This window comes from Gymnogyps californianus, chromosome 3, assembly GCF_018139145.2.
Source record: "Gymnogyps californianus isolate 813 chromosome 3, ASM1813914v2, whole genome shotgun sequence".
Taxonomy (NCBI): domain Eukaryota; kingdom Metazoa; phylum Chordata; class Aves; order Accipitriformes; family Cathartidae; genus Gymnogyps; species Gymnogyps californianus.
In genome coordinates, this window is record NC_059473.1 from 44,172,120 (window position 1) to 44,197,595 (window position 25,476).

Here is a 25,476-nt window from a genome sequence, read left to right on the forward strand (position 1 = left end):
CTCTGAATCTTGAACTGTTGGTGTGTATGCAAAAAAATACATTTTTAAGAAGCGTACTTGGGTAGTTTCATTTATAGGAACATATTTCTATGCTTTTATTTGTGATGTGTGTTCTGTTTATGTATTCCAGCTGCCTTTGTATTGGGAAGGAAGTTTTTGTATAGTCATGTTTTCAGAAAAAGAGTCTAATTGATTTATTTTTTTCTTAATATAGAACACGCACTGATACATACATATACATAAGGATTGCTTTTGATACAGCAATAAGCTGCTAATGACACAATAATAAAGTGTAGAGTGGCAGCATAAATGTACCAGTCCTGTTCATGCATCACGTTGAATGGAAGGGAGGAGTCTTTGATGTGGAAAAGTGGTTCTGTCATCACATTTTACATAGCTTGTGGTCACTACAGAGGTTATTAACCGTGGTAGCTGTCACTGAGACTTATGTGCGTGGGTGAGCCCTTAAACATTCATCAAATACTAGATATTTTCAAGCTGAGTGTGAACCAGTGCTATAAAAACGAAAAGTGCTGTACTCCTCAGCCAGACTTCTGAACCATCCATTATCCTTTCGAGGAAAGTTTCAAAATACTTAGAAAAAAAAAAAAACTTGGCTGAATGTAGAAGCAATAACATGAGGTCCTTTCGTTTGTCTTCTCCATAGCAGCAGAGGAAAACACTGGTTGCAGAGTTCATGCTTGCATGGTTGAAGTGTACTGTATTACTCTCAGATGTGATTCAAATCAAGTTAGTGCCTTTCCCCTTCCCTCAGAATGATGGACCATAACTGTGCATTTATTCAGATTTTCTGTGCTGTAGACAGAAGTCCTTGGAGCTTTTACTTTTAGGTTTTCTTTGCAACTTCAGAGGGAAAACAAATACTGGTGAATTTTGGGGTTTTTGTTGTTTTCTTTCATTAAAGATGAGATTCTAGTGTCATGGCATAAGTACAGGTCTTAATGGCCTCTCTGCCTTAGAACTTAAGGGCATCTTAATACAGCTGTGATTGAGAAAGTCAGCATATGAAGGAGACTCGACATCTTCCAGCTCTGTATTATGTGAAATAGAGGTTAAATAATGCTCTAGGATGAGAAAAAGGGAAAAAGGAGGGAAACAAAAATAGAAGCTAATTGCTAAACCTGAAGTGTCAATTACACTGGAGTTTATTTCTGCTAGTGGTTCAATTAACTGTAATGACTTAATTGAACCAATAATTGAAATACTCTTGCTTCCTCAAGTTTTAGAATAACCCCTGAAAAAAAATAATCTTGCATTTGCCATCTCACCTGCTGTGTGTGCCAGCATGGCGTGTCAGGGGAAGTGTATTGGAGTAGGGTTAGGTTAGCTGCAAAACAGGGATCCTAGGAGGCAGATCTAATGCTCCAAATCACACCCTGTCTCTTAGGTTTCACCCGGGCTTTGTGACAACGTTGTGTTTAGTGCCAGAGATTGTAGGTTGGAAGACGTTCGCATGATACTGCATTTCTTTTAGTGGTGTAATAGCATGCGCTGTTTCATCTATTAACAACATCTATTCATTGATATACATACCCTTATTATGGGCTTGTTGGCGTTAAATCTTTATATTGACTGAGAATTACCTGCCATATGTGTATTTTTGAACACTTGCAGTATTTTTAGCCTTTTAATGATTTCACAATGTCCTTTGGAACTAATGATAAGCAATATTTGTATGATCTAAACATTTTAATGATTTTACTTTGTTAACAAATATTTTTGCATTTTAATTCATTAATTTCCTGCTTCTGAAGGTTTATGTTCCCATTCCATGGAAGATGGGGTGAGGGTATTCTTTAGTCTGCAGTTGTAATTGGAAATACTTTCGAGTCCTCCTGATAAGCTTTCTGGTGGTACTTTGGTTTCTGGAACACAGTTACACTTGTATTGCTGAGTCACTAGTACAGTGTGCATGCACATCTGCTGCTGCCTTGTTTCATCAGCTGCTGCTTGGGTTGTTCAAATTGTTGCAGCGTTGTGGCAAATATTGCTTGGTACTGTTTTTAAGTTGACAATTATTGTCTGCTGCCAAGAGGCTTGTTTCTTTCTTTCTTCCCCCCTTCCCCAGGATTTTGACTAAACAGCATTAGAGGAAATCCGATGTTCTCATGCATACATACATGGACAAATGAGGTTATAACTGTGCATGCTGGATGGCTATAATCACAATTTTCTCTTACAAACCTCTGTTTCATGGCAGTCATGGCTTCTCCTTCATCTGCACTGCCAGGTTTGAGCTTTTTATGGCCTTGTAAAACAATATCTTTTCTTCCTTGCAACCATTGGAGTATGTTTTGGGTGGGGTTTTTTTGTTGTTGTTCCATGAGCTATACGAGTATGCCGTTTTTTCTGCTCCAAAACGATGAATGTTCTTTGCTTTTGTTTGGTTTCCTAAAATCTCCAGCTTATGATTGCTAACCAAATCACTCCTTAGAACAATTTTCAATTGAAGCCATCTCTGCTTCCATTTTGCTTTTGCTTCCTGACATTCCCTCCACCTGTGTACACTCTGCTCTTCACATCTACTTGACCATCCGAGTTACTCAACTTCACAATGAGGGTTTCACACATCTCTTCCAGAGAAGTTCTGGTTTTGTCATGGAGTCTGTAGAATATGTGTTGGGACACCAAGAAAGCCATAGGGTGATGAAGGTGAGAGAGACTCCAAACTTGCTCAGCTTCCAAAGAGCCACTGGCACCATAATTGGCAGTGTCTGGAAAATCCTGAATCTCCCTCATAGGCATGCCTTTCTTTGCAGACAGCATTCAAGGATTGTGCCACTAGTTCTTGGGGGGTGGGGGCAGAATTCTGGAAAAATATGGTGTGTTACAATTTTGAAAAGTCTTGTTATTAATGGGAAATCACAAGCTCATCTTGTTCTCAGAGCAGTGGTGGCTCTGCTCCTGATGCCAAGTTTTTTTAGCTTTTGTATGACAATAACTGTTAAGCTGAAATTAGCTAGGAGTTTTGACTTAGTGCAGCAGAGAGTATAATTTAAAAGCATTTAAATTACTGCTTGGTGCTTTCTGTTGTTAGGTGTGGAATTCTGTTCAGGAATTTTTCATCTGAGTCTTTATGGACCTTTATTCGTGATTTCTTTGGGAAATGAATTTTGCCATATGATGTGTAGTGGAGATGAAGTGAGCTTTCAAAGCTTGTTCATTTATGTTGCATTTTTAACTTTTAACTTGACCAGCAAAGTAGCCCACTGAAAGTATATAATAAATTGAAAATCTTGGCCTTCCAGAACAAAACTGTCTGGTTCATGCCATGTATACCTGAATAGATGTATCTTCTGTGATTTGATTTAGTTAATACACCAACAGAGGGAATTTTGGGCATTTGTCTCATGGTACATGCACATACATACATGTATTTATATATTTGTGTGTGGCAACATTCATTTCTGAAGTAATTTCATTAAATCAGTGTGGTTACGGTACAGTTGAATTTAGCTTATTATTCTGAATTCTCTTTTGTCAGCTAATTAGATGATAATACTGCAGTTTTACTTCTACAAAGAAGCATTTGAATAATTAAAATGCTGTTTGATCCTTTCACAGAGAGAAAGTAGCTTGGTTTATCTGAGTATTTTCTACTGAAAATTTCATGGAAAGATTTAGATTAATGCAGACTTTTGTGAGGTTAACTTCAATATTGATGTGAATCAGACTTGGAGCAGCACTTATCTTTTCTTACCCAGTCTGTAATACATCCAGACACACCTGTTCCACGTCTCAGGTTTTTAAATCATTAGTGGTCTGTAGTTACTGTGAATTTAGTAAGTGGCCCTAATCTGTTCTGTATTGCACAGAGTGTGGGATTAGAATGATGTGAGGGCCAATAATATTGTTTTGTAAAGCTATTTAAGATTAAAAGATATTTTTCCCCCATTAACTTTTGTAATGTAGTCTGCCTCTTTAAGCTGGTTGGAGATAATTTTCAGAACACTGAGCAGCCCATAGCTGCCGTTGACTGAGACTAGGAAGATTTGTGGGTTCTTAGTGCTTCTGAAAATTGGTGCAAATATCTAAAAATGTATTCAAAATTAGCTTACTTTTGAAAACAGTTTATATAATAATTAAATGCAAGTTTGACTTATATTTAGAAGACTTTTAGCATAATTGGCAAGGAGTGACAAGGTCATGAATTAGTACAGGTTGCTTGATTTGCTAAATAATCTTGCATAAGGTTTTTTTTTTTGCCTAAAATCTGGTTTTGGTTGCAGTCACTTCAAGGTGTTGAGATAGAGATTATTTATTATAATAAAGCAAGGATCTTTTGGGGAAGCAAGTTTCAAGAAGCACTTGTAAAACTTGTAGGTTGAAAAATAGAATTTAGGGAACTTTCTCTATATTGAGAAGGATGAGTTTGAACTGAAAAAACGATATTTAAAGAGACTGCATGAAAGAATCATATAAAGATGAGTTTGAACAACTTCTGCTCATACAGATTTTGATGGATTTTTTTTTTTTTTTTCTTTTAGTCAAGTCATTTTTGCATCTTACAGTCACTGGATTTTGTGTGTATTGCTATATCCTATTTTGCTGATATTATTCGGCCATAGTGCAGTTTCACATATTTGGAGCCTGCTGTTTCCCAGTCTCTAATGCATCCACAATATTTATCAATATATGTGGTTTGGAACTGAAAAGCTTATGAAGTTTCTCATATTAACTCTACAATTTTTTAAACCTTTCAAGAGATGACACGAATAAGGAAGAAGATGAAGATGATGAAGAAGCAGAGGAGGATGAAGAGGAGGAGGAGGAGGAAGAAGACAACAATAACAATGAGGAAGAAGAGTTTGAATGCTATCCACCAGGCATGAAAGTCCAAGTGCGGTATGGAAGAGGGAAAAATCAAAAAATGTATGAAGCTAGTATTAAAGATTCTGACATCGAAGGTGGAGAAGTCCTTTACTTGGTGCACTACTGTGGATGGAACGTGAGGTAACTTGAGTTTTAGTTAGTGATTACTTCTTGAATTACTTCTAAAATACACTTGTGTATTTTAAAAACTAAATTAATAGACATCTGGAGTCCTAAACTTTCAGTATTGGTGTTCTGTGAAGGTCATTGTACTGTATGAAACTATTAGATTTTTAACACTATATAAATGCAGTACTTTAGTTACTTAGAAAATCATCTTAAAATGACTTGTTCAAAGAAGGCTTCCTTCATTCCCCATCTTATTTTTAGATCTCTCCACACAAGTGACAGCTCACTCTTTCACAAATTCCTCCTCTGGCTCTCTTAAGCCAGTTTTATCTCATACAATATTTGAATAGTGCACTTAGCTGAGTCTGTATACACACTCTTCTCAGCGAAGCAGAGAGTACACTAGCAGTGTGGTATTTAACAAGAGAAGTACAAGATTCTTAGTGGCAAATTAGTGTGCAGCAAATAATTGCATTTCATTCAGATCCAATTTCCACCTCTCCCCACCCCTTCTTCCCCTGTGGCTGCCTCAAGCTTCCAGACAAGACTCTTCTTAGCCTAGTGGCTTCTTATTGCTTTTCTTAATATATGCAGATGTATATGCTTTTTATTGTCTTTAATACAGCATTAATAGACATAAATTGAAGTATTAATATATTTTTGCCATTTCAGACCACTTTTTTGCCATTTAAAGCTTAAAGCAACTTTGAAAACAGTAAACTAAAGCTTCTGAGTGACTTTGAAGCCAATTAGCAAGTCTCCTGCTTTTTTCCTCAGTTTCAACATATCTGCTCATTGTCCTTATCATCTTTTAAAAAATTTAAAAAATCTTTTAAACTTTATTACTGTGTTTATAGATCTGTTAAAAAAACAAGTCTGAGGCAAATCTGCTATACTTTTTATTTACTTATTTTCCCTCTTCTGGAAAATCTGAGGCTCTTGTGACCTTCTTCTGCCATCTGGACTCTGATTACTATCCTACCTCTGACCAAGAGGGCAGGACAAGTCTCATTTATTCAGTGCTAGCAAGATCTGCTAGCAAAGGTCACAATTACAGAAGCATGATACTTCTCTCTCTGCCTCCTTTCAATACACCTCTTTGCATCTAGGCCTGGTGACTTCCAGGACCACCTAAGCCACTGCTGAGGAGGAATGTCTCGATATTGCTGGTTTTGATACCGATCTTTTGTAGAATTTTGATCTACATATATATTGATCTACAAGAATATGATCTTTCACATAAACTGTCTTCAGGCAACATTTGTAAGCATAGTGGGCTATGAAGTCAAGATACTAGGGGAGATGCAGCCTGCTCAAGGTGGGATTTGGAATGTGACTAGCATTTCAGTCATTATTGGGGAGGGCTTTCTTAGGAGCGTAAGTTGCTGAAATTTGCATCCTACTCGCGGAGGATTACTGTGTACCATTCCAAGAGGTTTCTTGCTTTTAAACTCTTGTTTTGGAATTCATGTGTAAACATAGAAGTTATTTTCCTTTTTAAGTAACTATTATGCTATTATACATTCTATGAGGTGAGATGATCAGAGTTTTATTTGAGCAGTACCACTTTAAATCTGAAGAAATGAGAAGACAAAAATGAGCCTTCACCTTGGAGATCCCAGCACCCTGGTTCTTAAAGGAGAAATCAAGATTCTGTTTTTTGAACTCTGCATCTTAAACAAATATGTGGATTGATAATCAGAGGCATTATTTCTGTGACTAGGATATATTTGATAAGACAAGCATTTTTGGTAAACTCGCACTCATTTGAGAGGTGAGGAGAGTCGTTTGATCTTTCTGGCAGCAGGACTTGCATTTATGTTCTTACCTGGTGTTTCAAAAGAGCCCTCTGAAAGGGGCTGGGAGGGTAGGATTCTTCACTGAAAAAGATATCAGTGATTGAGATTTAGCTGTGGGACTGTGTGTGGACTCTGCTAAATGTGGCTAATTTTTTAAATTCAAGTAAAATTACTTAAATTTTTGGATTTGACAGTAAGAGTGGGTAACCCTGAGCTCAAGGCAGCATCTAAACGCTTTGATATTTTAGTATTGTGAAGACGAGTCTTGTATGATGTAATAACTTGATTTGGCTTTCAGTCAGTCACAACCTGGAAAAATAACTGCTTTACTTGGATAGATAGCAATTCCCTCCTCTCCTTATTCATTGTAGCTTACTTTTAGTGTTTAGCAGGGACAAGTACTGTAACATTAGGTCATGGGATGTACTGAACTAGGATTTTCTAATCATCCAGGATTTTTTAAAATTCTGTCATTCTCCTACCCCTTAAAGTTGACTCTCCTGTTTCCCCTTTTCATCAGCATGCCATTTAATGGCCTGTTCTTTAAACCCATAAGTCTGAGCAGGAATTGTAAATAACTACTGATGTTTCTTATCACAAGGTAACTTCTGTATTGGTCTGGGATACAGCGTAATAGTGTGTGTGCGTGCACGCACAGGCTTTGGGGTACTTGGAATGGAATTTGATAAACTTGGTGTTCATCTTTGTTAGTTGTTTTTTTAAACGCTCTGGAACCAGTGACACCACTGTGGAACTTTTTTCTATTTGCTATTTTAAAAAAAATACAGAAGTGGAATATAGCTTAACAGCATTGTACAGCTGCACTACTTTATGCTAAAGGATCTTGTTGTTAGCTCCTGAGATTCAGGTGATACGTGTCTCTGATAAAGGTAAAGAATTGTAGTGTTCAGTGGAGCCTGACTTGTAGTGAAAGGGAATGGTAAAAATCTCTACCCTGTTAGAGGGAACTGTTTACATGTTAACCACGTGTTAACCAGAAAAAGCTTATGAGAGAAACTGTATTTTTTTCTAACAGGCTGGTCATGTTCTGAATTGTGTATGCTTTATATGGAACTAGAACTTCCCTGGGGCCTACAGTGCCAGTTCCTTCTGCCATAATTTTAATTTTCAGCTGCCAGTGCAAGGAAAAGTTCATTGTGTAAATGTTTGAGGTGAATTTCTTCTGCAGTGTGTTCCCAGTAATTAAAGATGGAGGGTGCATATTCAAAAAGAGTTTAGGTTGTTTTAACTCTGTGTCATATGGTACAATATCACAAGACATGTTATTCTTGAATGTTTCAAGTGTTTAAAACTAAGACTTATTATTTTCAACATTTCTTTCTTTCCTTCAGAAATCTGAATGTGAAAGTGCTAATGTCTGTGTTGGTTTGTTGAAGCATTAACAATATACAAATTTTGTACTTAACAGTCAACCAGTGAAATTAAAGAAACGTGTAGCCAACTTGCAGGTTCTTGAGAGTAGTGTATGTCATGGGGGAAGAATTATTAAAAAATAAATAAAATTTAAAAAATCAGAGTCCTCATCTGATATTCCAGTATTTGGTTATAAGACTACATCTCCTTTCTTTGGTCACAGCCAAAGAAAACATTTGATTCTTCCTTGTTAGCAGATACAGACAGTATACTGGAACTTTTCAGTGAATTTGCCAAGGCTTGCTAGTCCCTTGAGGTCACGTGTCTTCCTGAGAAAGTGGTACCTTTCTCAGGATCAACTATGCAATCTCTGAGAATATGTTGTGGTTTATTTTAGGTTGCAATCAGTACCTATAGATGTAATAGAATCAGTACATACTCTTACGCAAAGTGCCAATTATTTTTTCTGCTATATAGCTATTCATTTCATTCTTCCTTTTTTCCTTCCTTTCAGTTCAAACCCACCTTTCTGGCAGGCATTCATTTTAACCAGTAAGGCAGAAAAGCTTCTCTCCTTACTGGCTCATCTTTGTCTTCATTTTGGTAAGGCAAAGGGGATGTTTCTTCTGAAGGCATTCCAGGTTTTCATATGAAACGTTATTTAAAAAATAAGTAAATAATAACTTCTTATTAAATCCCTTCTCTTTGTTCTCAAACAAGTCTGTGCAAACTCTTTTAGGAACACCTCCCCATCTTACCTCCTTCCTCTCTACGCCCAGCTGCTCGCTTTAGGGAGTTGAGGTAAGCAAGTGTGGAAGACAGCACTGCAGTAAAACGACCCAGGTCTTCTGGAAGCATGTACTTCTTGTAATAAGAGCTGAAGAACTTCTTTCATAATGTTTTTGGTTTTCTTTTGTTTTGTGAACAGGCTGTCTAAAGCAAGATTAGTGATGAAGTAAGTTTTCCTATTTTAATAAGGTGCAGTTCTATGAAGAAAGGCTCTAGTCTGAGTCATACATACTGTTCAGATGCAGCTTGGCATCTGGTGCGCTGTACAGCTTTCAGGGTGCTTCTCTGTCATGCAGTAGAGGAGAATGTAATTTAGGGTCAGGTTGTCAGCTGTGGCTTGGGATGTATCCCTTTTGCAGGATCTGTTTGAGCCTGGGGTCCAGTTGTCACAGGTTTAGGGAAAATATATGCATCTGATGTGTGAGTAGTGAAAGGAGCTGTGCCATGCAAAGGTGGGAAATGTGGGCATCTGATTCCCTGGAGAAGATTCAGGATTTCTGTGACACTGGGCCTCCTTGCAGGGTCTGACTGCTGTTCCAGGTGCAGTCAGGAGTAGAGCTGGATATGCTCTGGCCAGGAACTGTGGCTGTCACACATAGTTTTCAATTTGTGCTCCTTGAGATGAGGAGTTGACCACTGCTTCTAATATGTAACATTTAAGACCCTGTGGTATCTACAGATACTCTGTTAAGATTCTGCACTTCCTCTCTCCTTCGCTTCGGTATGCCCCCTAGTCTATCAGCTGTCACCCCAACAGGCACTACAATTACCTTGAATCACGGACAGTATGTGCAGTGCACAGACTTTGCATAGGGGAAGATTGTTTTCTTACTGGAAATGCATAGAATGAGTGAATACAAATTCTGTGTTTATAGCAACATGGTTGAGGCAGAAAGGACACTGTCAGAATAATTGCTTTTCACCATGTGTTTGTCCAGTCCTAGTGCTGTTTTCCTGCATGCATTTAGACTTAATGAAATACTCTTGAATTTATGTGGGTTGCAAAGTCCATTTGGCAGTCAACTTTGCAGTATTCCTTCTGGAAAGCACGTCTTTGACTTGAAGAAAGATTACTTCAAATAGAGTTTCCCGCAGTCTCACAGAATATGGGATTTTTCCATACTGGAAAGTACTCCGCAGAGTTGTATTTCAGTTTTGGAGAGAAATCTGAGCCTATTCACCTACATGTCACCTGGTAATAGAACAATTACAGCTGTATCTGCAGCAGTATACGTAATCTTGGTATGTTGTAGTCTGCATGTTCTGCTGCTAGATTTTGTGATTTTTATTGTCACATGGAGGGGAAAAAAACCCAAGAAATTGTTTTGGAAAACTATTTTTCAGAGACTACTGCTACTTCATTTTTCACTGTATTATTATGTGAAATTTAAGTTAATAAAATACAGTATTTAGCTTCTGGAATCCCTTGCATAGATCTTAACTTAGAGTATACAGGAAAGCAAGTTGGAAACTTGCATATTTTTATCTGATCCTTTTTAATTTATATGTCAGTATTGTAGATGTAATTGGCAGCAGTTGCAACGAAGCTGAATTGGGACTGTAGCAGCAGTTGTTGTATATATCAAAAGGGTGGTCAAGTAAGCCCAGCTGGAAAGCCAGCATGGTCATGAGTGCATTGTGCTTGGCTCCATCTTGTACTAGTTCTCTGGGGGTGTGTGATTTGGTGGTGGTGGTGGTTGTTGTTGTTGTTAAAGTTGGTTTCTTCCCATCTGTGTTCATGTTTGCCTAGGGGGATCAGAATTTGTGTGGCTGTATGTTGAGGCAAAAGTTAATACATACTAATTTTTAACTGACCTATTTCTTATTCAGACGATTCTTGAATTCACAGTTGAAGTACGACAGTGGACTATGCTTATTGGGGGGAAAAAAAAAAAATTGTTTGAATTGATTCTTGAGGTTTTTCAGACATACACAATGACACTGGCAAGTACAGTACCATAGTTACAGTATATTCTTACTAAGAATGTACTTCTCTGGTCTTGGATTTGTATTTAACAGGTCCAGCCTTAGATAATAAGACACCTGTTGTTAATATCTTGATGCTATTTAGTATGTTTTTGTCTAGTATCATTCTGATATAAAATGGAAACCTTTAACTGAAAATGAATTGAAAAGTGTTATTAAGTTAGTGACTCCTCAGTGTTAGTCACTCCAAATATCACTTTGCAGACACTCAGGCTCGAAAGACTTTATTTTTGTTAACTGGTCACATTTTATGTAGTTGTAAGAATTTCTTTTATTGTTAAGATTTTACAGTATATGTACAAAGTGTATCTCTTGGAGATCCATAGAAATTATCATTCTGGTAGTTTGTTTTACCTGTATACATGGATTTCCTGCTGTTCAGTGCAGACTGGAAAAATACCAGCTTTCACTCTTACCCATCAGTGTAAAAAAAATCCGTCCTATGTGTCCCAGCATGTGAAGAATCGAACCTTAGCTGAAACTTCACATACTGAAAAGTACACAAATGACTTCTTTATTCAAATTCCAGTTCAGTTTTTTATATGGCTAATAATTTTCTTTTTCCTCCATTAATTTCTCTTATGATGTCGTGATTATCTGCTGAAAACCATAAATGTGTATGGTTTTGTTTTTTTTTTTTTTTTTCTTTTAGGTATGATGAATGGATAAAGGCAGACAAGATAGTGAGACCAGCTGACAAAAATGTACCAAAAATTAAGCATCGAAAGAAAATAAAGGTAGTTTCTCTCCCTTTTTCTCCTTTATTCCCCCCAACTTAGGTTTAATATATTCTTAAGTACTCCCCCCGCTTTTGATTGGCCTACGAATGCTTGACAGTAAAAGCGACTTCCTAGCCTTTTGAAAACTAAAATTTTTTTCATCAAGGTTTTTTTTTTTCACTTCGGGATGGGGAGGAGAAGCTTCTCTTTCCTTCTTTTCTGTATTTTTTTGATGAAATTTATGTATGCATTTATAGAAAACATACGAGAAGGATCCATTTTATCATCAGTGGTGGGAGCCAGCTCGGGGGGGAGTGAAATTTGGGAGCTCCCTCTGCTGATTCTGGAGCGCAAACCTATGACTAGACCATGTGTATGTGACTCATTTTATTTCATAGCATTTCTTTCAAAATTCATTCTTTTAAAACTGATATTTAGGCTTAGGTTATGATATATTCCTTGGGCGGTGGGATGCAAGGAAGCTTTTCCTTCTGCCACAGATGTCAGCACTCCTCCTGCCCCCTCCAGCACCGTGGCGCCTCTGGAACCTGAGTTTTGTTCTAGAGCTCCCTGCTCGTTGTGACAGAGCGGGGTGTTATAGCCCTGCCCTGCCACCACTGAGCCTGGCATTCTGCGGTGCCACTGCTCCTAGAGCACTAGCTGTGTTTGCTTTCCCATTTGTTTTAGTGTTGACAAAGTTCCTGTCTTCGATATAAAATGTCTTGGCATGGGCCGTAGAAAGGTATTTGTAATCTTTTAAACAAAGAGGAAAGCTTTCCTTTATATGTTGAACGTTTAAGAAAACTGTAAGCATTGTTTAATTGTAATCTATGTTAAGATGTATGCTCAAATGAGAAGAGTTTTTAACCTTTTCTTTCACATAGAATAAAACTGACAAAGAGAAGGAAGAGAAGTATTCTCCTAAAAACTGTAAATTACGACGTTTGTCAAAACCACCCTTTCACACCAGCGCATCACCAGAGACTGGGTCCAAACTTGACAGCACTGAAGCCAAAAATACTGAACAAGCTCCAGTTAAATCAATAGAAATTACTTCTATCATTAACGGGCTACAAGGTATTGTACTTAAACTTTTTCTAATTCTGTAAATGGCCTTTAAACAGTGGTAAATGACAATGTAGAACAACTAATGCAACTGTACACTTGAGTCTGTCTGGCTAATTATAACATCATCTTCAGAAATAACCCTTGAACAAAAGCAATATTCGCAGTTTCTGAAAACAGGTATTGTGGATTCAGCGTATGTTAACACTCTTAAGAATTACGTCCTTTGTTTTGCCATCCTTTTTTTGTTTGATACACAGCAAAGCATTTTTGCTTCCTATATTATTTCTAAATTTTTAATTTTTTTGTTTATGTAACTTTTAGGGCCCATGATTTTTTTTTTTTTTTTTTTTTTTGCCTTGAAAAATGGAATTAATAAAGCTAGGTTTCCTATCAGCATGTCTGTTGTTCCCGTTCCCACACATTTACAGCAGCATTATAATAACTAGTTGCTTCTCTTCATCCTTAGTTTAGTGCGTGCCTCCAGAAAAAGAAATCATATATGGTATAGGTAGTTTGGGTAACCACCAATTTTTGTGAAAGTTGTATGACTTCAGTAATCTTTCAGACTTACTTGAACTCGGATGACATTGGCCACTGGGTTCCAAATTTGTAGGTAGAATAACAGTCAACATAATCTATTAAGCTTCGTTTCCTTAGGAAATGAGAAACAAAAAAAGCAATTAGTGGTGATGATAATGACACTATTATTAGTGCTATAACTAATCTGTAATTAACTTCTGATTACAAAAGCACAATTTGACATACACCCTCTAATATTTTGGAAAGCTAAATGTTTTCCATATTACGTAATTAATTTCCAGAAATGCTTTTAATTGTATGCAATTCTTTTATCATTTAAGTCCACATAGCTTCATGCTGAGGATTAACTTTTTTCTGTTACTTGCGGGTTTTTGTTTTTAAGTATGAAAGGCTCTAATGTTTTACTATTTCTTTTCCCTCCTATTTTAGAGCTGCTTGCTCAAAACTTTTTACAGGGCTTTTTTTTTTTTTCCTGAACTGGAATGATTAATGCTATTCTATTCAACTTTCCTTTGAAGGGCACAGCAAAGTAAATAGGTTGAGAGGAAACTTTGATGGACCTGATTTTTTTAAATGTGGTGTTCTTGGCTTTTATTTCAAATGGCAAATTTTGATACCTCTTATATTATAATAGTAGTGTAGTTTTGGTCCTCTAAGGTATGAGAGAGCCAAGTGTTAGAAGTCCATTTTAAGTGATAGAGTTCTTGGAACTTTAGGCCAAAATGTCTACCATAAATGTTTAATTAGAAAAAAGCAAACAACACTGAAAGGGTTGTGTAAAACTTGCTTTCAGATTGAGTGTTAGAGTAGAATTTAAGATCCTGCCTATCTTAAAACAAATAAACCAAGGAAAACACCTGAGGCAACATTTCTGAAGGTATTTTGTCCTGTACATCTCTTCTCTCTGTTTGTGTGCTCTTCTCTAAGTTCATCGTATTTCAGTAAACCTTTTCTTAAAAGGTTAATTCAACTTTGGTCATTTCAGTGAATTTTGTTGACAGTATTATTTTTCTTCTCTGTCATTGGTTACATTATCATCTTTAAAGAGATGGTGAGTTTTAGTGAGGAATTGAGAATGAGAGATGGGAAGTAGGATGAGAAGAGTTAAACTAGCTATGCCAACAAAAATGAATGAGTTACAAATCAAGGAGTTAGCCATATATTTGAGCCAGTTCTCATTGTTTCTTTTTGTATCCATATCTTTTCCCATTGAATGGGCTTGTTGTTGATTCCTTCTCCATTATATCTTTGTTCTTCTTTTCTCACTTTCTTTATTCCTGACCCTGAATTTTCTTACTGTTGTCCTACGCTCTTATTGTTCATATATTTCTCGAAGTGCCTTTCGTTATTGCTTTCACTTCCTTTTTCCAGGCTTGTCATCAGATTGGTTTGTTAGAGATTATCCAGTGTCTCTGTTGTTGTTCTGTCCTTTTAGACTGTGGATTCTCCAGGGAAAATACCGTCTCTGTTCTGGGCTTTGGAAAAAGGGCAGACAATGGTAGTATTTGTAATGCATAAGAAATATTTAGTTTTTATGTTAAGCACATCTTTCAATTTCTGTTTTGGTTAATTATGCAGAAGTTTGTATTTTATGGATTGATGCACTCTATGCTTTCTCCATCTCTTCAGAAATTCCTGGAGATGTACTGTATAATACAGAATTTTCCTAGTTCCTAATCTAGCCATTATACCTTCTAATAGAACAGGAAATAAATTTTTGAAGTCTTAGAGATCCCTGTAGCATGTGTTCATATCTGTACAGTTTTCTTTAGTTGTTTTTTTTAAGAATTCTTTGTAACCAGAATCAAGACAAACTTTTCTTGTTTTGTTTTTTTTATTTATTTATTTATTTTTAATTAGCTTCTGAAAGTTCTGATGATAGTGAGCAGGAAGATGACCAAAGTGCCCTGAATGTACATGCTGATGGCAAAGAGGAATCTCAACATGAAGCTGTAAGCCAAGATAAAAACGAACTCTGTCTAAAAGAAGAACAGAACAGTTCATCCCTCCCAGAAGAAACTAAAGCTCTCACAGATGTAGTAGTGCCCAAGTCAGGATCCAAATCTCCTGAAAGACTGCGAAAAGAGATGGAAGAGTTATCTGGAGATACTGACTCCGATGGAGAAGACGAAGCCACAAAGAAGAGAAAGGATGTAAAAAAGGAGGTAGCAGATAAAACAGCAAAACCACAGGTAAAACGTGGTAAACGAAGATACTGTGTTGCAGAGGAATCTTTAAAGACTGTGTCACCTAATAGAAAGGATGAGAAGTCCAAAAACAAAGACTCCGTTAGTTTAGAAAACAGCAGTAACAGCTCCTCCGATGAAGATGAGGAAGATAAATCTAAACTGAAAATCACTCCAACTAAAAAGTACAATGGACTAGAGGAGAAAAGGAAGTCTTTACGGACAAGTACTTTCTACTCAGGATTTTCTGAAGTGGGAGAGAAAAGAATAAAGCTTCTAAATAACTCTGATGAAAGACTTCAGAACACCAGAGCAAAGGATCGAAAAGATGTCTGGTCAAGTATTCAGGGACAATGGCCGAAGAAAACGCTGAAGGAACTGTTCTCGGACTCTGACACTGAAGCTGCTGCCTCCCCTCCACACGCTGCTCCTGAGGATGCTGCAACAGAGGAGCAGCTTCAGACTCTTGCAGAAGACGACATTTCTTTGCCTAGCTCTGAACTTGAAAAATCTTTGCCAGCTAGTGTGGACGTTAAACCTGTTGAGGAGAAACCGACTGAAGTGGGTGAAAAGAAAGTTGAATTTCCAAGCAGTGGCAGTAATTCAGTGCTAAATACTCCTCCTACAACTCCTGAATCGCCTTCATCTGTAACCGTAACGGAGTCCAGTAGACATCAGTCCAGCGTCACTGTCTCTGAGACGTTGCCACCAAATCAAGAAGAGATACGAAGCATTAAAAGTGAAACAGATAGCACAATAGAGGTGGACAGTGTTGCAGGGGAGCTGCAAGACCTCCAGTCCGAGGGAAATATTTCTCCAACAGGTTTTGATGCCAGTGTCAGCTCCAGTAGTAGTAATCAACCAGAGCCAGAGCATACTGAAAAAGGTAAAGGAAAGGGTAAACAGAGCTGTCTACAACCTAACCAGATCTCATTTTAGCATTGCTGATGTATTTTCATTCTGTTATGGTTACACTGCTGGAAGATTAGTTGTTGGAGGAAGTAGTAGCCTGCTGTCTACTTAAAATGTGGGGAAATGGCATAATCATCTAGTGAATAAAATATAATCTGCCAGGAAGTTCCTTGGCCTTTCATTAGGAATTGTGATGGTTTCAATGAGGAATAAAGTATTTAAGAATAAAGTTTATACCAGACCTGGCAAGAAAAGCCCAGAGCAAACTGTAATACATTGTATAGGGAATATTTATTGTAGCAAGACGGATACATTTTGAGTACCTTGCTTACAAGTAGAAGATACTGTTTCTTACATAAAATTTTGATTCTCTGTCAGCTGTTTATTTAGGGGGAGAAAGTGCCAATTATTGCATGCTTAGGCAACCATTTCAAACTTGCATCTTATGAAATTAAAATTTTTTAAAAAATACAAGTCAAGCTGATAACAAGCATTGACCTTATTAGCTATGTTTCACTTTCAGATGTGATTTTGCACATTGAAGCTCCTATCCTGAGACCACTAGAGAATAGGAGACAATAAACACTGCCAATGCTTGTGCATGTGATGTCAGTATACTGCTGCCTGCTTTTTTTAACTGTTTGCAAGGCTGGATCCAAAAGCTTTTTTGTGAAAGTCACTGGCTCTTTTCCAGCAAAAGTACAGCTACTTTCACTGTGTTAAAGTGCCTAAAAAATTATTAATCAAAGAAAAAAACCCAAAACCATGTCTGAACATAATCCTGAGATGACAGAAGTGGTTTCTTCATCTCCACAGATTTCAGTTAATAATTAACTGAATTTTCTCAAAATGCCTTTAAGGTGCGTTATCTTCGTTCTGTTTGAATTGTTCTCTTGAAAGAATGCAACAAAATGGGTTTCCTTAGGAGACAAAATGTGTCTCCAAAGGAGAGAGGTTGGCAGAGGTAAACATGTAAACCTCAATAAATACACCTATATTGCTTTGTCAGTTATAGATGTGTAGGTTTAGGACTCAATTTGTTTGCTTTTTTATATAAAAGGAAATTATTGCCACATGAAAAAAAGTTTTTACACTGTTGCACAATATTACTTTTTACACGCAATAGACTTTAACTTCCTCTATGATTTTGTCAGCACACTGCCTGTTTTAGAAAATTGGGTTTCTTAATTTAAATGGGTTTGTTACAGGAGTCATTTTTAATCTGTAAGTCAGGTGGTTGTGGAACATTTGAACAACTGCTAAAACTTGCTCTTTTAACAGGTGTACTAGAATTCTTTTATCTTCTTTTTCTACTTTTTCCCATTGTAGTCACAAATACCAGTAGACTTCTTCCTTTAGTTTTTTGTTTGCCTTCTTTTTTTGTTGCCTTGTTTTTTAACATTGTCTAAGATTTTTTTTTTAATAGTTACAATTAATGTAATTACTGATCACAAGTGATAGTTTCAGTTTTTTCTCACAGCTTCCAAGTGTGACAGGCTTTTTTGAACATTTTTCAGTTCCAGTAGTTCTTGATAAGTTTTTCAAATAAATGTATTCTTATTTAATTTACAGTATTAAAAAAATAAAAATCCATGTGGTTCAAGAGAAATTCTGATGATGCATAGGGGAAAGTTATTTGCAATCATCTTACAGGTGCACTCTAACCAACAAACTTTGTCTACCTTCCATCCTCCTTCACCTCCTCTTGTTGATATAAGTAGAAAGCTGAGCCGTATTAAGGATAGGCAGGAACAGTTGCATTGTTGTCTACAAACTTAAGCTCTGAAATGGTTTTTTTGAGACTTTGAGAAAAACACACAGAAGTGCAAGTATTTATTTAATTTCTGTTTCTTTCTTTTCTTTTCTTTTCTTTTTTTTTTTTTCTTCCCCCCTTCAATTATAGTCTGTACAGGCCAAAAAAGACTTAAAGATGCTCAGGGAGGAGGCAGCTCCTCAAAAAAGCAGAAAAGAAGCCACAAAACATCTGTGAACAACAAAAAGAAGAGTAAAACTAGTAAGTACAGCAGCTCAGTGTGAAGTGAAATGTGTGAAAGTACTCTGTCATTTGTTTGAATGATTGTAGGAGATGAAGTCTGGAAATAAAAAATGTATTAGGACAAAATGTTCTCGTCGGGGAATTCTTAATACTGTTTAAATGAAGAAACTACTCTTGCTGAATGCCAAAGTGTTTATAAATGTCTTGTGTTATTTCTGGGCCTATTTTTAAGAGGTCCTTAATGTCGTGTAATTCAGGAAGACTAAGAAGAGTGAGTATTTCACACTTGATAGAATTGGGACAGGGATCTCTGTGGCATGATAGCTGCATGTTTTAGAGGGGAGACTGGGACCTGGATGAAATTATACTTCGTATTTTCTGCAAGATGAGTTTTTACAGATTAATATCTCTTCCAGTAGCAAATACGAGAATAATTCCAGAAGAATATAGACTCTATTTTCTTCCTGTATCATCTGTTACATCTTCAGTAAATAATGCAGCTTTTGCAGCTTTTTTGTAGTTGTAGAAGCTAATTGGGATAGAAACCACAGTACTGGGAAAGAGAAGCTTAATAAAAGCAGAGGTGTATTAGAGAGACATATGCACACATGTTCAGGAGACCGCAAGATCAGTTACTGCCTCGTCTCCCTGTTAATAAAAAATACCAGGGAACAGTCAGCTGAAGAGTGAAGCTGGGAGGATAGCTGTAAAAAATGCAGTTAAAGCAAGGATAGAAAGCACATGCTATGCCTCTTTTCCTCTCTTTTCCTCACCCCCACCCCTTTTCTTTCTTTTAACAGCTTTTACTAAAAGTCTGTACTTTCTGGTCTGGTATTTGCTTTCAGCCACCTGTCCTTTATGTTCATTGATCTCCTCTTCACATTCTCTCATCCTTTTTCATTCCATCTCACTATCTCCTCCTTCCATAACTTTTATTCCTTCCCTCACCCCAGGAATTAAAGTAACAAAACAAACTGAATTTGCAGAACTAATACACCATTTTTAGCCTTGCCATTGTTCCCTTTGATTTGGTGAATTTATCCCTTTTTCTCAACCTATGTCTTCGTCAGGATGCAAGCACTTCACAGCCAGAATTGTTTCTTGTACCATGTACAGTCCTTGGTGTGTATGTGCTCTTTTTGTTACGCTTCAGGCGCTGGTGTATGTAGTAAGGGCAATAAATAGATAAAATGTGGAGTCAGTTGTGAGCAAAAAATGCTTTTTGCAAAATTCAGGTATACCAGTTAAAGCTGCTTTTGTGGCAGCTTCAACTCTTGCCTTTGCATTAAGCCAGCAGACAACAGCAGCTCTGCAGCCAGCCGAGTTCTTTCATACCACATGTGTCTTGGTGTTTGGTTTCTCCAGTGTAGATCACCAGATCATAAAGACCAGAACCAATTTCAGAGTTCATTTTGTCAACACCTAGGGCAGGTACAACTGAGGCATAAGTTTCTCTTGATAAATATTAATTGAATATGTTTTTTACAACAACTCTAATGATGGAGATTCTGCAGCTTCCCTAGCCATTTTATTCCAGTGTTTCACAAGACTTCTGTTGAACTATAATCTCTTGCCCCTGCTTCCACCCCAGTTTTATTTTTGTAATGCTGAACAAGCTTCATCCTTTCAATCATTACTCATAAATCATGTCTTTTAGACAGGTAATTTTTTCACTCTCCTTTGGGCGGTTTGCTTAGAAAACTGCATTCAGTTCAGTCGGTTGCTTTATAGTTAAAGTTTTTTCAGTGTGAGGTGAAGTTCTTCCATTTTGGATCAGCTGAAGATGTTTCTCTGCAATTAAAGAATTTGATCATCATGTCTGAGGATTTTTGTAGATGATGTCACACAAATTCAGATTATTGCTAGTCATTTTAGCACAGAAAACCTAAAATAAAGGTGACGTAAGGCTAAGAAAAAGGCCAATTGTTTACTCTCATTTCTGCTACATGTGTCCTAGGAGTACAGTGAAAAGTTTGTCTGTAACTGTTAGCTCTGAAATGGGATGGAGGTTTGTATATATCGAATGCTGTATTAGAAATTAATATTAAAAAAAGATAAACAGGAGATAGGACATAACAATCAGTCTTGCTAACTGTTTTGGGAAAAAGTATAGCCCCATAAGCAGAAATATGTGGATAATTTTTGCACCAATGTTGACACATTTGACTGCCTCTTTGCCTTATTTTCTAGTGTAGGCAATTTATTTATGGATATGGTTCTAAAGCAACAAGAGTGATGCTGTCTTGAACCATTCAGTGTGGAGTGCAACTTCCCTACACAGACCTTGAGCAGTTGGATTGTATTCAAGAATCTCCTTACAAGAAGTGTGTCCCTACCCCACCCCCTTACATTCTTGCACACCCACTTTCAGCAATATACTTATCAGTATTCAGGATGGGTTGTGGAGCCACAGTCTGGTATGTTTATCCACGCTCTAGCTCTGTAGGATTTTGGTTCCCATAGGTCCACATAATAGCTATGAATCTACCTGCACAGCAGCTAGCTGGATGGTGTTTCCAGTGCAAGGTTTCCCTTTCACAGCATGCCAGAATTAGAGGGGCCCCATTACATACCTGTTTTGTGGTCCTGTATTTAGGCACTAGTGATGCAAAGAGCTGTGTGCCAAGCTTCTGTACCAGAATGGATTATACCATTTTAGAGTAAAAGGATTTTGGTCAAATAAACTCCTGTTATATGAAAATCAGCACAGGGGTAGCTTCTGATAAGCTTTGGTTCGGGCAGGAAGGTTGCTTTGTTTTGTAAGAATATATCTCCTTGTTTCTTCAGCAAACAGCAGTGACAGTGAAGAGCTATCTGCTGGTGAAAGTGTGTCCAAGTCTCAGTCAGCAAAATCAGCTTCTACTGGCATGAAATCTCACCAAACCAAATCACCTGCAAGAACACAATCTCCAGGAAAATGTGGGAAAAATGGAGAGAAGGAGTCTGATCTCAAAGAACAGAATAATCGTTTGCCCAAAGTTTACAAATGGAGTTTTCAAATGTGTAAGTATTTTCTTCAAAACATGCCTAGTGTGGTCTTGCAGTATAGTATAAGAAGGCTTTTTGACTTTTGTGTATTTTGGTTTTTTCCCCTAAAATTATTCCATCCTGTTAGCTTAATTTTGTGATAAATCCTGATTTTAAAAAATAAATCTATCTTCTCCCCCCCCCCCCCCCCAGTTGCAATGCAGGAAACTGCCTGTATCGCACACTTCCAGTACTGTTTTTAGATATGGCTGCTGCACTGACTTGCTGTTCTTGCCATCCTGTGCAGACCTGTCATTCTGGCATGAATGTTATCCACTATATGTGCTTCTTGCATTGATATTTTCTTGCTGTTTTACTCCTCATTCTCTAGTTATTGTTCAGACAGTTACATGATTGATTTGTAACTTTTTCCCCTTCCATTTTGCCTTAGTGAACCAGGACATGTTTACTATTTCTAGTAATAAGAACTTTCAGTGTGTTTGTGTCAGTCAGCTACAAGTACACGTATAGCTAGGCGTGAGCAGTGTTGAAAGGATCATGCATTTGCTTATCTGAAAAACAGTTCAGTAGCTTATTAATGCCTCGATATTAATGCAACTTCTTAATTGCCTCTGTGTGTGTGTGCGTATGCTATTGCAGCATTATTTGCAGTGGGGAGAAAAGAGAAGTAAGATAAAATATTAGGTGATTGAAGCCTCCTTCCTCAATATAACAATAAGCAAACAATTAAAAATAATTATTTATAAACAAAACCATGCTATTTTTTAGCCCTCTCTCTTACAGCATCTGGGTATTCAGTTGCACTCTGTCCCAGGCTGTGTGAAGGCTGCTGTTCCTCACATAAAGTGGGAACAGGAAAGAGCTGGCACGGCACACTGTGCAGACACGTCGTCTGAATTTTTTTTTTTTTTTTTTTTTTTTTTTTGCCAGCAGCATTCTTTCATGCCCAGGGAGTTCTCCACTTAGCCAGCTGTTTGTGCGGTGAGAGAATCTGACCCTGCATTTTTTTTCTCTCCAGCCCTGAATCTCAGTGTTACTCTACTTTAAAAGTATTTTTCTCCTAGTACTTCTTCACAGTCAAGTTACATTCTGCTGCTCTTCAGGACTGTGTAGTGTAATAGGTCTTTATTGTCACTTACCGGCCTGCTGAGATTCATTGGGCAGATTTCCTGTGCAACACATTTAAAGAGCTTCTGCTCCTTCCTTTCTTTCTACGTTGGCTACGTTGCACGTGCTACATTTGCTTGGCAGAAGTTGGACTTTGGAGTGCTGTTTAACACATGTCCTGCTGTTGCAGAGGTCTAAGGCACTTGCAATGTCTCTGAGCTTTCCTCATCTTCCCGCAGCCTAATATAGTTGTGACTTTTGGTCCTTTGGTGCTCCCTTCATTATAGGTTGATGAAGTGCATTCTGTGCCCCACAGTAGTTTAAATGATTCTTAAATGTCTTTGAATGGTGTGTCTCCAGTGTGGCTTACCTGTGGCTGAAAGGGACCGAACTGACATAGTTCCTCCTGCCTGTGCCCCCCACAGCTGTGTGCCACGCTGTGGAGAGCTCCCAGCTGGAAGCAGCCAGAGGGGCAGCTCCTGTGCTGGCCGTGTCCATCGACATCCCCATGTGGGATGCCAGCAAGGAGGTCCTGTATAGGTTATACCTTATGGCCCATACGCCATGGACTCGATTAGAACCACCCCACAGCTATTCAGATTCCTGTTGCAACCTGCTTCTTCTGTAACAACCAAGACAAGTCGGGCAAGACTGACCTTCCTGGTGTATTAGGCCAAACCGAGCTCTAGCAACGACTCAAAACAACAGGCTCAAAGCTAGTTTTGGCCCCTATGTTTTCACCAGTTGTCTTAATTTTCCTTCCTATGGGGAGGGGAATGCATGCGTTTTCTTCCTCTCCTACTTCCTTAAAAAAAAAAAAGTGTTTCTATGTATTTTAAAAAATAATAGAAAATGAACAAAGTTTGTGATAATAAACAGCAGCTGCTGTTGCTGTGTTTCTTGGCTTTGCTGTCTGCTACCTGAAAGCACATCACTAAGATTTGAGTACTTCCCACTTCACTGAAATTCAGAAGTTTTTGGAAATGCTGCAATGCAATAATTAACAGAGATTGTTTAATTTGCAGCTGACTTGGAAAATTTGACTAGCGCCGAGCGCATAACAGTTCTCCAAGAAAAATTGCAGGAAATCAGGAAACATTACCTGTCCTTGAAATCTGAGGTGGCTTCCATTGACCGAAGAAGAAAGCGCTTAAAGAAAAAAGAGAGGGAAAGTAAGTGCTGGGAAGTAAATTCTACTTTTAGAGGGCTAAATTGCACGTCATGTTTTTAAGGTGTTAACAAGAATTGGATAATTTTTAGGGAGGTGTGTGCCATTAGGGCTGTGGTTTTGTTTGTTTTTTTTAAAAAACACTGTATACAGTTATTTTATGATCTTTAGAAGGTATGGTTCAGATATCCAGTGACTATGTAAGCGGAAAAATATTAAAAAGGCATGCAATCTGTTTAATTCTGTTCAGGCAGAACTACTTTATACAGAAAAATAAACTTTTTTAAGCAGTGAACAAAGTATCTAAGGTTATTAATAAACTTAAACTTTTCAAGTTACACAATAATTTACTATAGTATTGCTTGTGTGTCTAGTTAGTGCTCTCCCCTTAGGATAAGTGATTTATTTTATGAGTTTAAGGGAGACCGTCAATTAAATCTGTCATTTCCCTGAAGCTGCTTTACCTATTGCTGTAGGGAATGTTCTAGCATGCCTGCTTCTAGCAGCGTTAAAAGGATTATTTTCTCCATGTCTTGTTTATGTGCACATTTAAGAGTTCACTGAGTATAGGAAGAAGGACTGAAATGCCACGTGTAGTAAGATTTTATGGCTGCAGCCATCACATGGGAACTGCAGTTGCTTCTTGGTTGCCGGAGCAGGGTATATGTGTGGATTCAGTGCTGGGACGAGGCCCTACCTGTGCCGATTCCCACAGGAAAGAAAGGGAACAGCTGACTGTGCTTGCGGGTCAGGAATGAGCTCTGGCGTCCTCTGGCTGGGCCCTTGATCTGGGTGGCCAGTGAACCAGGGCTGCAAGGGGTAATGCCATGCTGTCTTGCACACGGCCGAGGCTGTGTCTCAGAGTGTTTCCCACAAAAGCTAGGGAATGGAGGCTTTTTTCTTTTAATTACTGTGCAGTAGTTGCTGCAGTCAGTATATACCAATGCTTGTTGTTGAATGGGAAAACCTTTTTATTGCTTAATTTGTAAATTTTTATAACCTGTGTTTTCCTCTTCCTGTGCAGGTGCTGCTACTACATCATCTTCCTCCTCATCACCTTCCTCTAGTTCCATTACGGCTGCAGTTATGTTAACTTTAGCAGAACCATCTATGTCAAGTTCATCACAGAATGGAATGTCAGTTGAGTGCAGGTGACAGCAGGACTTGCCAAAGCACTTTGCACTTAATGGCTGCTGAGGGCCACTCTTTTTTTTTTTTTTTTTTTTTTTTTTTTTATACTGCACAGTGGCACAAAATTCAGACAAGCACTATTTTGTATTTAAAGTTGTTTCTTGACAAGCTAACTTTGCACTTAAGTGCACTTTTATGAAGAAAAAGTACAACAAACTGCTTTTCCTCAAGCAATAATTGTTTCCAACTTGTCTGGGAATTGTAAGTCTAGTGACTCGAAGGCCTTCCACTGTGGCAAATGGAGGCTGTTCACTGCCTGTAGAGACAGTACAATAAGCATATAGTTGTTGGGTTGATCTAAATAAATGTGGTAAGGCTTACTGTATTCCCTGGTATTTTGTTAAAGCTGGAACATTTGATATTTTTCCATTTATTTATGACAAATATTGAACCTATTTTCATTTGTACAAGCTAATTGTTTTTTAACTGCTAAGTCACCTTATAGTGGCTTTAATTGTATACGTCAAGCACATGTATTCAATTCAAAACCTGCAGTTAGTAGGATGTTTGACATCAGTCCTGATAACCAAATATGAGGATTCCTTTAAAAAAACAAAAAAAGACTGACTAATGTTTACAGGTTTGAATTAGGCTGAAATAGGTTACTCTGGGTTTTAAGAACCCATTAATTGGAATGAAACTACTGTACTTTGCCATTTTTCTATAAAACAGTATTTTTTTTTTAATTTTG

The 25,476-nt window shown here is 37.6% G+C and overlaps 1 protein-coding gene across 1 annotated transcript in view; it reads left to right on the forward strand.

The window, feature by feature from the left end:
• The window catches only part of ARID4B (AT-rich interaction domain 4B), a 90,993-nt gene extending 66,201 nt beyond the window's left edge, over window positions 1-24,792 (forward strand). The window contains exons 17-24 of the mRNA XM_050893220.1: window positions 4,726-4,974; window positions 11,563-11,647; window positions 12,514-12,706; window positions 15,098-16,309; window positions 18,239-18,349; window positions 21,119-21,334; window positions 23,452-23,598; window positions 24,619-24,792. Of these exons, the coding sequence (XP_050749177.1) occupies window positions 4,726-4,974; window positions 11,563-11,647; window positions 12,514-12,706; window positions 15,098-16,309; window positions 18,239-18,349; window positions 21,119-21,334; window positions 23,452-23,598; window positions 24,619-24,749 (2,344 nt within the window). The 3' untranslated portion in view covers window positions 24,750-24,792. The remainder of the gene's footprint in view (window positions 1-4,725; window positions 4,975-11,562; window positions 11,648-12,513; window positions 12,707-15,097; window positions 16,310-18,238; window positions 18,350-21,118; window positions 21,335-23,451; window positions 23,599-24,618) is intronic.
• Window positions 24,793-25,476: the final 684 nt, after the last annotated feature.